Source organism: Danio rerio, chromosome 7 (assembly GCF_052040795.2).
Source record: "Danio rerio strain M-AB ecotype USA chromosome 7, GRCz13ab, whole genome shotgun sequence".
In the NCBI taxonomy this organism is placed as follows: Eukaryota; Metazoa; Chordata; class Actinopteri; order Cypriniformes; family Danionidae; genus Danio; species Danio rerio.
In genome coordinates this window covers 62,655,326-62,668,103 of record NC_141027.1, presented here as the reverse complement: position 1 = coordinate 62,668,103, position 12,778 = coordinate 62,655,326, and the positions used below count along the sequence as shown (strand labels likewise).

Here is a 12,778-nt window from a genome sequence, read left to right as displayed (position 1 = left end):
AAAATAATATGTATTATCACTATGGCAAAGACAAAATAAATTAGTTATTAAAATATTATGTTCAAAATGTGTTGAAAAAAAAAAACTCTCTGTTAAGCAACACAAATATTCTTAAAGACTTAACATTCACAGGAGGGCTAATGATTTTGATTTAAAATTACATAGTTATTGGGGAACTTCTAAAACTTACCTTCTGCCAACAGCCTGGCATGGGAAGCCCATCTGGACCCTGTATGGTAGAAGAAAAAACAACAACAGGCAATATGCAATGTCAGTACAGCTTAAGATTAAACTTTTTATTCCTTAAATTGATGGAAGATTCAAAGGCTGTGTGATATGCCCTTTGATGCAATATGTTGCCTTAAATGAAACCTCAAAGTGATTAACCATAATGATGTGTTGAAGTTAGGAAATGTAAACTTTGGTACTCTGATTGTGCCAGGTAATCATGCATGCAAAAAACATTTTTTATACAAAATATCAGCTTATGAACTACACATATAAATAAATGAACAAACACCTTTGCAAATCTGTCTATGCTGAAAGCAATGAGATATTAAAACTATTATGTTTAGAAATTTGTTTAAAAAAATCTCTCCGTTAAACAGAAACTGGGGAAAAAAAATTAACAGGGGCTAATAATACAGGGGGGGCTAATAATTCTAACCTTAACTAATATGTATAAAAGTGTACATTTTGAAAAGGTACCACTCAAGTGACCACTTTTGTACCTTTATAATTGTAAACTCTCAGAAATAAAAGTACAGGAGCACTGGAGCATGCTTTTTACCTTTTCAAGGAAGCATATTTGTCCCTGAAGGGTTCATAATGGTACCTCAAAGGTGCTTTTCATGTACATTTGGGTACTAATATGGACCTTTTAGGTACCACTGCGGACTATTTGGGAACAAATATGTAACTTTTAAAATGGTACTGCCCCAGTGACAGCTCCTTTTTCTATATGTCTTTATACTCTCAGAAAAAAAAAATGGTACAATCCCTTGTCACTGGGGCAGAACTTTATATGGAACAGAATTGACAAAGACAACGAAACAATGTTGTACCATTGCAGTTTGTACCTTTAAGGACATGATGTGTACAATTGGGAAACCAAAATTTATCTGATTTTTAATACCTGCAGATACAATATTGTTCTTTTATCAAAGGTACAAATCTGACCCATGAAGGTACCACGACAGTGACACTTTGTACCTTAACAGTGTCAAATGTGCTTCTTCATGAACTATTTAAAGACGTATTACTATATCCGAAATTGGTCAATTTATTTTCAGTAAATATAAAACATCAAATACTTTTTTAAACAATGTTTTTTAAGGTTTCTTATTGTGTAAATGCACCTTTTCCATTTACAATAAAGATAAAAAACATAATTTAACATAAATCAAAAGATGTTTTTTTAGCTAGACATTTCACAACACTTTTCACAATACATTCTCCTGTGCACAATTCACACAATACCTTTGTAATCACCTAAAAATCCTTTACTTAATTTTAAAACAGAAATAGCATTATGCAAAAGTATTGTAACGAAATATGCACAATGTTAGATTAATTTTACAATACTAAAATGTATGCATCAACACTTTTCATACTTTACCAGCTTACGAGTGTAGTGGAAAGAAAGCACAAAAGGTGTGGAAATCAATAATAAAACCTTATATTTATCAAAAAATGCTAACCAAATGTTTATCAAAAAAGCCTTAAATGTTTAGTTTGCAATACTTATAGTTTTGTTTTGTATTATAAAACTCAATAATTATTGTTTATAAGTTTCTTTAAACATATGCTTTTAAATGATAATTTATGTTTTAATATGGAATTTATTTATAAATTCACTTTGCCTTACCAGTAGTATTTGTTTTCATAGATATTGTAAGGAGTTGTCCAACACTTGTGTACCTTTTTTATGAGAACAATTGTGTACCTTCATTTAAATTGTGCCATAAAAGGTACAGAACAGTATCCTAAGAGGCCTTATCTGTACCAAATAAGGTACAACTTTTAAGAAGGTACAACACTGTTCTTTAATGGACATCCTTTGTACCACCATGTACTTTTTTTTGAGAGTGTAGACAACCAAAGGCACAATTATCTGAACTAATAAACATGGTGATTTCTGATATGGCTTAAGAATTTAAATTTATTTACTTTCTGTAGGACTGAGTCGCCAATTGGAACAGATATATGAGAAGGAGCAGGAGAGGGTTAAAAACTGGAGGGGAGAGACTCATGCTGACATTGTACTACAAAACGTGGGGGAAAAAAGTATTAAACATGTCACAATTTGTCTCAGTGAACAGGTCGTGTTCCTTTGAATTTTTTTATCAGATGTTAATAACAACAAAATAAATACATATATGAAAAGAAAACAAATTTATTAGTTTACAAATTAAGTTAATAAAATAAATATACACGGGAAAAAGTATTGAACACATGAAAAAGGGAGGTGTAGGAAGGCAGTGAAAGCCCAGACAGCAGCTGCATCTCTCAGTTGTTTTTCAGCAACCCTCTGCCCTTCCTAATTGTAAATCAATGTTGCCTGCTTCAGTCCAACATCTACATTAGCAGGAGGATAAAGATGAATCCAAGGTGGACATTTCTGCAAAATTTTGGTAAAAATCCAAACAATATAAACATTGTATATATATATATAATTTTAATGACAACGGAATGACACAAGGAGAAAGTACTGAACTACTAAAATGTATTTAATACTTTATATAAAAGCTTTTTGGTGATGGCAGTTTAAAAATGCCTCTCAATTGGAGAATTAAATCATGCATTGACTTCAACGTAGTGTCTAAATCTTGATGGTTCTGGGAGTTTCATCCATCTAATCTGATCTTTATTTTGTATTTTCTATTGACTCCAAGTCAGAAGATTGGCTGGGCCATTTTACAGCTTTATTTTCTTTCTCTGAAAACTTTGAGAGTCTCCCTAGCTGTGTTTTGTATCATTGCCTTGCTGTTATGTTCACCCTGGCTTCATCTTCATCATCCTGCCAATTTAGATGTTGGCCTGAAGCAGCTGATATTCATTTACAATGAGGACGGGCAGAGGGTTGCTGCAGAACTACTGAGAGATTTCAGCTGCTGTCTGGGTTTTCACTGCCTTTCAACACATTCCTTTATTCATGTGTTCAATGCTTTTTTCCCCTGTATAATTTTATCTTATTACACATTACTAAATTTGTAAACTAATTAGATTTGTTTTCTTTTCATATACTGAACATACAGTATTTGTTTGGTTGTTATCAACATCTGGTAAGAATTCAAGTCAAGAACATCTTTAGAAATATGTTATCTGAAAAGAATGATGGGGTGTTGTTCAATACTTATTTTCCCCACTGTAAGCTCCCTAGAGCAGTTTGGTAAAAGATGGATAATTTAAAGCCACTACAGGCTATTTCATCTGAAAAGAGCAAAGACTGTTAAATAATAAGAAGGAGAAGATACTGAAAAAACTAAAAAACAATTTAATGTAATTCCAGCAGGTTTTTAAAAGTATTTCAAAAGGATTTCAAAAGTAGGAAAAGAGGAAAAAGATTTTGCATTGCATTATGGGGCCTTTGGCTGTAAATTGATGATGATGATGATGAAAACCCTGCTGAAAAACAATAATTTTTATTGAACTTTTAGTAATTTGAAACAATATGTAATAATGAGAGAATTGGGTCTGTAAAATAACAGAACACGCACTACCAGTTTATTGTACTTTACCCATTTTGTACTTGCCCCATAATACAATTTAAAAGCATAAATAAATAAAGGAAAAAAAAAAAAAAAAAAAAAAAAATATATATATATATATATATATATATATATATATATATATATATATATATATATATATATATATATATAAGAATTATTACATCTCCACTGAATGATAAATTAATCTCAGGGAATAAATTAGTGTAACTAATGCTACCATGCACTTGGGAAATGAATTGAATTTAATTGGATAAAGCATGCAGTACAATAAGGTGAAAAGGCAATGAGATATGCTTGTTTGCATTAAATTCATGCATAGTTTTGGGCATAAACTCATATGAAAGTGTGAATGGGTAATTGGCTGGCAGCAAGCAAGGGTGAGGTAGGAAAAGAGGATACTGTACCAATTGGCATGGGGCATCCAGCCCATCCAGGCCAGGCTGACCTGGCTCGCCCTTTTCACCCTTAAAGCCCCGGAAACCCTGTGTCATAGAAATTGAACTGGGAGTGTTACTAGGATAGAGGCTGCATTCACCCTTCCGGCCTTCCGCTGTGAAGGCACGGCATAGGGCAGAGAGGAGAGGTCCAGTGGTTCTTAGCAAACATTAACCATCATTCCTTGATACGTCCATTGTGTTAACTTATAAGAAAGCATTTTGAGCTGATTTGGAAGTACAGTTTGATTTTGTTAAAGGAAGATCTGTATTGAAAGGATTTTGGAAGCAATTGTTTTAGCAAAACTATGTATACATATTTCAGATATCAAGGGTGAGGTGGGTTGCCATTTTAACAACGGGAACAACTCTTCCCTTAGGGGGTCCGCTGTCTTACTTCAGCGGCACATTTCCAGCTGTCAGCTGGGACATACCAGTGGGCAGGGTGCATCTAATCCAGGGGCACCCTGTTCTCCTTTCTCCCCCTTAGGCCCCTTTTTGCCCTTCTTTCCCTTTTCCCCCTGTGGACACAATAGATGGTCAGCTGAAGAGTTTGTATGGTTTGTGTTTGTTTGATTAGTTTTGTTCATTTTTTTTTGTTGTTAAAATTTTTAGATTTTTTTGTGTCACAATTTATTTTATTTTATATATTTTTAGTATAGTAGCTACACTGAAAAGCAATAAAATGTAAATATAATATATACCTTCCTTTTTCTAATTGTAACAATGCAGCAAGTAACATTCATTGTGCTACAAAATAGTTTTTTTTTAAATAAACAACACTTCTTTAGTTCATCAAAGAATGCTGAAAAAACATGGACCATGGTTTCCAAAAAAAAAAAAAAAAAATGTCAATAGAAATGTTTTTAAAACTGATGATAATAAGAACCATTTAAATTAACTGATGACTTATAATAACTGAGCACCAAATTATATTCTGAAGAATCAATTACACTGAAGACTGATAGAATATTAATAGTAAAATCTACTTCAAATAAATATACCTCTAGGATAGCATATTTCAAAAAATGAATACATGTAGATGATTCCAATCTCTTGAATCTGGTTCTGTCTGATAATTTATATGTCATGACTGAAGATTTGTAAATAAATGAAAAAAATACTACTTGCTTTGAAGAATAGGTCGGGTTTCCTAAACTTCCTGAATGTTCTGCAGTTGTTATGATGTATAAAAATGTGAACAATAATAATATTAATAATAATTACACAGCATATTATGCAATGCAGTGACATGTTTTCTATATGTGTATTGAAACATACAGAATAGCTTTACTAAGAAGTGTTACAAGGAGGAAGCGATTGTGAGGGAGTCTTTGAGGAACAGGGGAAGTTAGATGGGAATACCAGTAAGGAGGAAGAGGGAAGAAAGTCTGTCAATTAAAACTGAAGGGAACAGGATTAACTGGAGTTTTGCAGGGCACAAGGGAAGAGAAAGAAGAGCCTGGAAAACATCTCACAACACATTCCCACACACCCCATCAAACCACACAGACAGCAAATCTTTATCCACTCAATTATGTTGTTAAAAACACAGAAAATCAGTTCACTCCAACATTCAGATCTTCTTGGTAACACTAAACTGTGTGCATTAATTATTAATTATTATTAATACATAAAAAAACAACCTGCTTAACATGAACAAGAAATTTCGTTATGTTGAATTTTAAATGGTGACGAAAAACTTATAGATATTTAAATAAAATAAACATTGAATTAAATGTCAAATGTGATGAAATGATCATGCTGCTTTAAGCTGTATGTAAACTTATAAACTTGTTCCCTTATAAGGGAATAAGATGTGTTAGTAGCTGATGATATGAGAAAACCCATCGGTGAAACATCACCAGAGCTTAAAAATTATTTTACAAATTAGTTGTATTTATGTAGTGCTTTTCTGGGCACTCAAAGCACTTTATAGATTTGTATATGCCACACACAAGCCTAAGGGTTGAGAAGATAGGGTGACTAGACAGGGTGATGAAGTCAATTACATGATATGAAACTGACTGTACACTGACAGTATCAACACAGGCTCATTCTGAAAATGTAGCCCTTTATAAGTTTCTGGAGATCGCAAATTATGTAGCCAGAGCCAGGCCCGTGCAGAGACTGTCCAAAGGGCATGTGCAGGAGAATTTTTTTCAAGAGCCGGGGGTTGTTGTTGTTGTTGTCGTCGTCGTCGTCGCTGTTGTCGTCCTCGTCGTCATCGCGGGCGTACTGAAGAGCGTTGTTGTCGTGCGCGTTCTGATCAGCGTTGTTGTCGCGCATACTGTGAAGCGTGGGCACTTTTGATCATTCTAGAAGGGCACTTTCTATCCAAGACTAAAAAGGGCATGTGCACTGCACAGGTTGAGCCTTATATGTGGCTATGTATGGCCTCATTTCACCTTTAAAAGAAAAGCTAAGGGGCATTAAGACGCTGTTCCTTTTCTGGCTTAGCTGACCACTTATCACTGTATGGACGGCTTTCCTGCTGTCACCAGTTTGTCCGGTAGCTCGATATGTATGTCGGCAGACTTGAGGCACAGAGCAGAGTTGACTGCGACAATAGGGTTCAAGTCTGGTGAAAAACGGTTCCAGAAAGCAAGGACAAAAAGCGGGGACAAAAACAGAAGCCAAAAATCAATTAAACAAGCAAATAACAAGGTGAGAATGTGGTAAAATCTGAAAACGTGGTAAAAATAAGGTGAGGGTCCTTCTTTTTCTGGATTGCTTTTTAAAACAATGCAGTTGGGTTTAGCGAAGGGGTAAGGTAAAAATCTGTTTTTTAAAACGCTATTGGTTGGGTTTAGGAATGGGGCAAGGTGGGTCAGTTGATCAGTCAGTCGGTCGGTCGGTCGTTGAGTCGTTGGGTCGGTCGTTGGGTCGGTCAGTCAGTCAGTCAGTCAGTCAGTCAGTCAGTCAGTCAGTCAGTCAGTCAGCGGCCTCTGGTGGATTTACTTGAGAACAGCAGGTGCAAATGTCAATTGCGAGAGAAAATTGAGATCTAAAAGTGCATACACAGTGGCCTGTGTACAAAAACTGCAAAAAAAATTAGCTCCTGGGATGTAATTTGCTGTCTCCAGAAATGTATATAGGCGTATACGTAATAAGAATGAGCCTGTGTTGGACAGTATAGAGTCCCCATTACTATACCGGGGCAATAGGACCCACAGAGACATAGGGTGAGAACCCCCAGCTGGCTTTAATAGCTCCTCTTCCAACCTAGTTTTCCCATGTGGTCTTGCATACAGTTATCAACCAGGTACAACCCAGCTTATCTTCAGTGTGCAAGTGCAGAGCTGTAGAGAGCTAGCAGCTGCAAATGTGCCTTTTAAATATGTATTATCCCAGTTACAGCCTTATATATATATATTTTTTTTTTTTCTATGAGTGCACCGCTATGTTTTTCATCTAAATAAAAACATAGAAAATCTGAAAGGTCTGGAAGAAAATAGCTTAATGCTAGAAATACATCTGCAGACAATTTCTGTGATATGAGAGTCCTTGCTTTTTTCAGACTCTGCAAGCTGGGGAGCCTTTTTAGACTGCTTAACTGTCATCTGTACATTATCATTATAATTTAATTAGAAAGTTAACAATTAGAAACAGTTAACATTCTGCTATGATCCACCATCAAAGTATTCTTATGTGAATCAGGCCCAGTAAAGCAGACCCAAAGTGTGCAAATCAGACTCACACATCTCACTTGTGCTGACAACAAGCAGGGCACATTGAATGATCAATTCCATGCTAGTTCAGCACTCAGATGCTTAGAAGTTGTAGTTACAGAAATATCACAGGACACAACTGGCAGATGCAGAGGGTGGACAATGAAATTGAAACACTAGCCAGTTGTTGGAGGTTTCATAGCTAAAATTGACCAGCCTGGTGGCCAGTCTTTATTGATTGCACATTCTACCAGTAAAAGCAGCATGTGAGTAATAGCACAGTTATGCTTTCAATATTGCAATGCTCACAGCATTGTAGATGACATATCAGAGTTTAAAAGAGGACAAATTGTTGTTGCACATCTCACTGGTGGACAAAAACTTAAGACACCAGTACATTATGATGTATCAAAATCCACGGTATGCAGGGTAAAAGTCAGCTTACCCTCAATAATAAGAACCACATATAACAGGAGTAACTGTGGATGCAAGAGGAAGCTGTTTGAAAGGGACGTCCAAGTGCTAACCCAGGTTGTATCCAAAAAAAAACAAAATCACAACCACCCAACTCACTTTTCATTAGTAGCTCCACAGGGTCAATATACGGTCTGATAGAGCCACAATAACCAGCTTTGGTCATTTATGCTAATGCCAAACGTCAGTTTCAATGGAGCCCCTAAAATAATATACATGGGCGGGCTAATATAGCCACTATAGCCAGCTTTGGTCACTCATGGCAATGCCAAACGACGGTTTCTATGGAGGCCCTAAGATAATATATATGGCCAGGCTGATATAGCCACTATAGCCAGCTTTGGTCACTAATGCTTATGGCAAACATTGGTTTTAATGACGGCTCTAAGACATACTAATGAATTATTGTAGTCTAAAACCAGGCGTTTCAGTTTTTTTATATTCTGTAGATTATTGATAAAATATAGTAATTCTAAAAGTTTAATAAAATGAATTAGATTTTTGGAAATCAACTTTACCTAGTGTGAGTATGGCCTATAGTGCTTTTTACTTATTTCATGAAGTGCCAACAGAGTAAGAATATGGCAGTGGCTATTAGATCAAATGTAATTAGAATACTTTATTAGCAGTTGATTCTACCAAGAGTAAGTGCTAGGGATGTAACGGTATCAGAATTTCACGGTACGGTAATACCTCGGTATGAATGTCATGGTACGGTATTTACTGAATCATTTACAGGAAAAACAAAACTACAAAAAAATACTCCAAAAAAGTGCCAAAAATGTCAATGACATACAAATTAGCCATCTATCTGTAAGCTTTGAAGCAGGAACTTCCATTTTAATAACAAAAAATTATTAAACCATGTAAAAAAAAATAAAGTTTCAATTTAGTATTGTTGAAAACTCATCACATTCAACATTTAATCACTCACTCACTCACTTAGATAGAGATGGGTTTTAAGGAAAATTATCATATAACTATAATCTGGTAAAAGCTGGTATCTCTGGGTATTTACAATGTCCCCTGCAACAGAAAAAAACCCTCTCATTTGGGACAGGTTTCTGGGACAGAAATATGACTTGGCCCAGGTTGCAGCAGTGGGTAACGTTGTGCATTGTCTTTCCCCCACTTGAGAGGACAAGCCATGAGTGAGATAGAGGTCTGTTTGCGGTACAAGTCAATGTCTGCATCAATCTGAACAGTGTGCTGTGTTTCTGCAGTCCCCATGACTGTTATTAGTCGTATTCCCCACCTTGCAGGCACGTGCACACATAGGGCTCAACCTGTGCAGTGCACATGCCCATTTTATTCTTGGATAGAAAATGCCCATCCAAAATGATCAAAAGTGCCCCCGCGACGCGAAACACCCTCCGTCCCGCCCTTCAGTAGGCGCGCGACAACACCGCTCTTGAGTATGCGCGCTAAACCCCCCCTCCCCGCTTTACAGTACGCGCGGGTAGTTGTAGTTCCGCTACCTCCCGTTCGCTTCATTCGCCTGAGCAAATTTTCTCAGAAGACCTATAGTTTTATCGAGTCATGCGACTACGGTAATATCGAAAAAAAATTCTATTGCGGTATGACGGTATTTACAATACCGTTACATCCTTAGTAAGTGCAATTAGCTCTAGAGACAGACAAGCCTGAAATTATTCATACTCCTAGCAAATTCTGACTTAAAGTTACTTTTATTCAACCAGCAAGTTTTTTTTTTTTTTTTTTTTTTTTCCACACAGGTTTCTCCCAAAATATAAGAAGATGATGTACAATGTATGTCACAACCATATCACCCTGTAGCCCAAGACCGGTTACTCACTGAAGCTAAGCAGGGTTGAACCTAGTCAGTACGTGAATGGGAGACCACATGGGAACACTAGGTTGCAGTTGGAAGTGGTCTTAGTGAGGCCTTCAGTGTGGCTTAACCTGTAGTCTGTGTGAGTCCCAACGCTCCAGAAGAAGTGAAGGGGACACCATACTGTCAGTGAGTGTCCTGACTGTGGCCATTAAAAATTTTATTCCACTTCTCGTAAAAAAGTAGGCCATCAGCCCTTAACCATCATGGCCTCCCAAACATCCCCATCCACCAAATTGGCTCTATCACTGTCTGTAAAAATAAATGAATAAATTAAATTCTCAGCTTTTATTTACATTTGAACAAAAACTCCGAAGGTCAGAATTTGCCAGGGGTATGTATAATTTCGGGCTTGATGTAGCTCAAGATATATTGTATGCCATGTAAAAGTAGCAGTTATTGGCAATAGGTGTAAATACTAATTAGATCATAGTTTTACTTACAGACTATTTAAACCTTGGTATTGTATATTAATAGGACACTGTATCCTGGATGCAATAATAACAAACAAAGCCATTTATTTCTGGCTAAATCAGGCAAGGGCAAACTTGATGCTAGAGGGCTGATGTCCTGCATAATTTTGCTTCAACTCTAATCAAACACACCTGCCTGTAGTTTTTTGGTGATCTTGAAGACACTGATTAGTTTGTTGCAGTGTCCCTGCGATACTCTGCAGGGACACTGGCCTTCCAGGATCAAGTTTCATCCCTGAGCTAGAAAAAAGTAAAGAACTAACAATCTGAGATGTGATTGTGCTGATGCTTCCTTGTGAAGCTCTAATGATGCTGTGCATTCAGTGTTTTTGTACAGGCAAATTAGATGACCTGTATTGGCTTATCTGATAAACAAACTGTAAAAGGTATATACAGTTGAAGGGCTTAATTATTCACCTTCCTCAGATTTTTTCAGTTATTTCCCAAATTATGTTTAACAGAGCAAGGAATTTTTCAAAGTATTTCCTTTTTTTTAATATTGAAAAAAAAGAAAAAAAAAAGTTTTTTATTTAAAAATTATTAGCCCCCTTATGCTATGTTTTTATTTGATTGTCTACAGAACAAACCATCATTATATAGCTTGTAAATTAAATAAGCTTGTAAATTGCACTTTAAGCTAAATAGTAGTATCCTAAAAAATGTCCAGTAAAATATTATGTACTGTCATTATTGCAAAAATATAATAAATCAGTTAATATAAATTAGTTATTAAAAGTATTATGATTAGAAATGTGTTCTTATGTTTAAAAATCTTCTTTCAGTTAAACAGAATGTGAAGAAAAATATATGGGGGGCTAATAATGCTAATAATGACTTCAACTGCATGTAAAAACGGAATTAATAGTGCATTTGATTTTTACACACTGCTGCATTCCATGCCATTAAAAGAATGGAACCCAGTTGCCCAGTGTTAGTCTGTGGAACAGGCTGTTAAAATGATAGGAATCATGCAAGAGAAGATGCCAATAAAGAGCCATTGCAAAAGTGAATGCCTGTTGTCAATGGACTTACATTGTATTTCTTGCTGAAGTAAGAAATATGACATATTTCCAGTTGACAATAAAGTTAACAAAGAATGACTTTTTTGACTTATATGATTGTGGACTGGTATGATAAAATGATGTGTTAGTAATGAACCTCTGAATGATGACATATAAATACAAATGCAGTTGCAGGAAAATGTGAACATTTTGTATTCCTGATTTTTGACATAACCATATAATTTTGATTTAAACTAATAACTATTAATAAATATAGCTTTCTGAAACACGTATTATAGATCATGATTGTCTTTGATTTGACTTAGCTAAAAACAGATTTAATTGTTTGAATTACCTATACATAAAATCAAAGAACTCTTTCCTTATTTTTCCTGCAACCATTAATATTGCTTTCATTCTAACGTAGCAGAAAATCCTTATTTGTATGACCACTAATCTTGTAATTGTAGCACTTATCTTCAGCTTTATGGCTACTTTAGCCCTGTGTGCCTTTGCTGCCTTGTAAGTGTCCATTGACATCAGATCTAATCAAGTATATAAAAGAGAATAAAAGGTTTAATCCCTGTTTCACAACTTTCAAAATCACCTTTTCTCCTCTTTCCCCCACGTCGCCCTTGTCTCCCTTTAAGCCTGGTAACCCCTGCAAAAATACAACTTCAAGTAATTACAAATGGCTTGTGAACCATTGGTTCAGGGGTAAAGAACTTTAGTGATATTGCCAGCAGCTACTAGAGCCGAATGGTACCAGGAAGTCACCCAGGAAACAATAAACTAAAAACGTCAACATAAGAGTGCAGAATATTATAAACTCACATCTATTCCGGGCGATCCAGCAGCTCCCTTCAAAGGAGAAAAAGAAAAGAAGATGAAAATATGAATAAGAAATGGACTGGAATACTGAATGACATGAGCATTAATAAGATCCAAATCACAATCACATAATCATTCTTTGAGCACTTACAGGTAACCCATACGGCCCTCTGGGTCCTGGATCACCAATGTCACCCTTCTCACCCTGTAACAGGTACAATTTACAGCAGCTATTTTTATGAACAAATCTAATGTATAGTATTACAATACACTCCTTAACATGTTACAACTGCACTGTGAGGACCAGC

The 12,778-nt window shown here is 35.7% G+C and overlaps 1 protein-coding gene across 25 annotated transcripts in view; it reads right to left on the bottom strand.

Moving 5' to 3' along the window:
• col25a1 (collagen type XXV alpha 1 chain) overlaps positions 1 to 12,778 on the bottom strand; it is a 325,150-nt gene that overhangs the window by 4,284 nt on the left and 308,088 nt on the right. For 15 of the 25 annotated variants that reach the window (XM_087262002.1, XM_087262001.1, XM_087262005.1 and 12 more), the window contains 5 exons: positions 12,622 to 12,675; positions 12,474 to 12,500; positions 12,247 to 12,300; positions 4,603 to 4,689; positions 191 to 229 (listed from right to left, as the gene is read on the bottom strand). In XM_087262002.1, the coding sequence (XP_087118128.1) occupies positions 191 to 229; positions 4,603 to 4,689; positions 12,247 to 12,300; positions 12,474 to 12,500; positions 12,622 to 12,675 (261 nt within the window). Of the gene's footprint in view, positions 1 to 190; positions 230 to 4,138; positions 4,217 to 4,602; positions 4,690 to 12,246; positions 12,301 to 12,473; positions 12,501 to 12,621; positions 12,676 to 12,778 lie in introns of those variants that run through there. The other 10 variants (XM_087262000.1, XM_087261998.1, XM_087262013.1 and 7 more) reach the window with 5 other exon arrangements.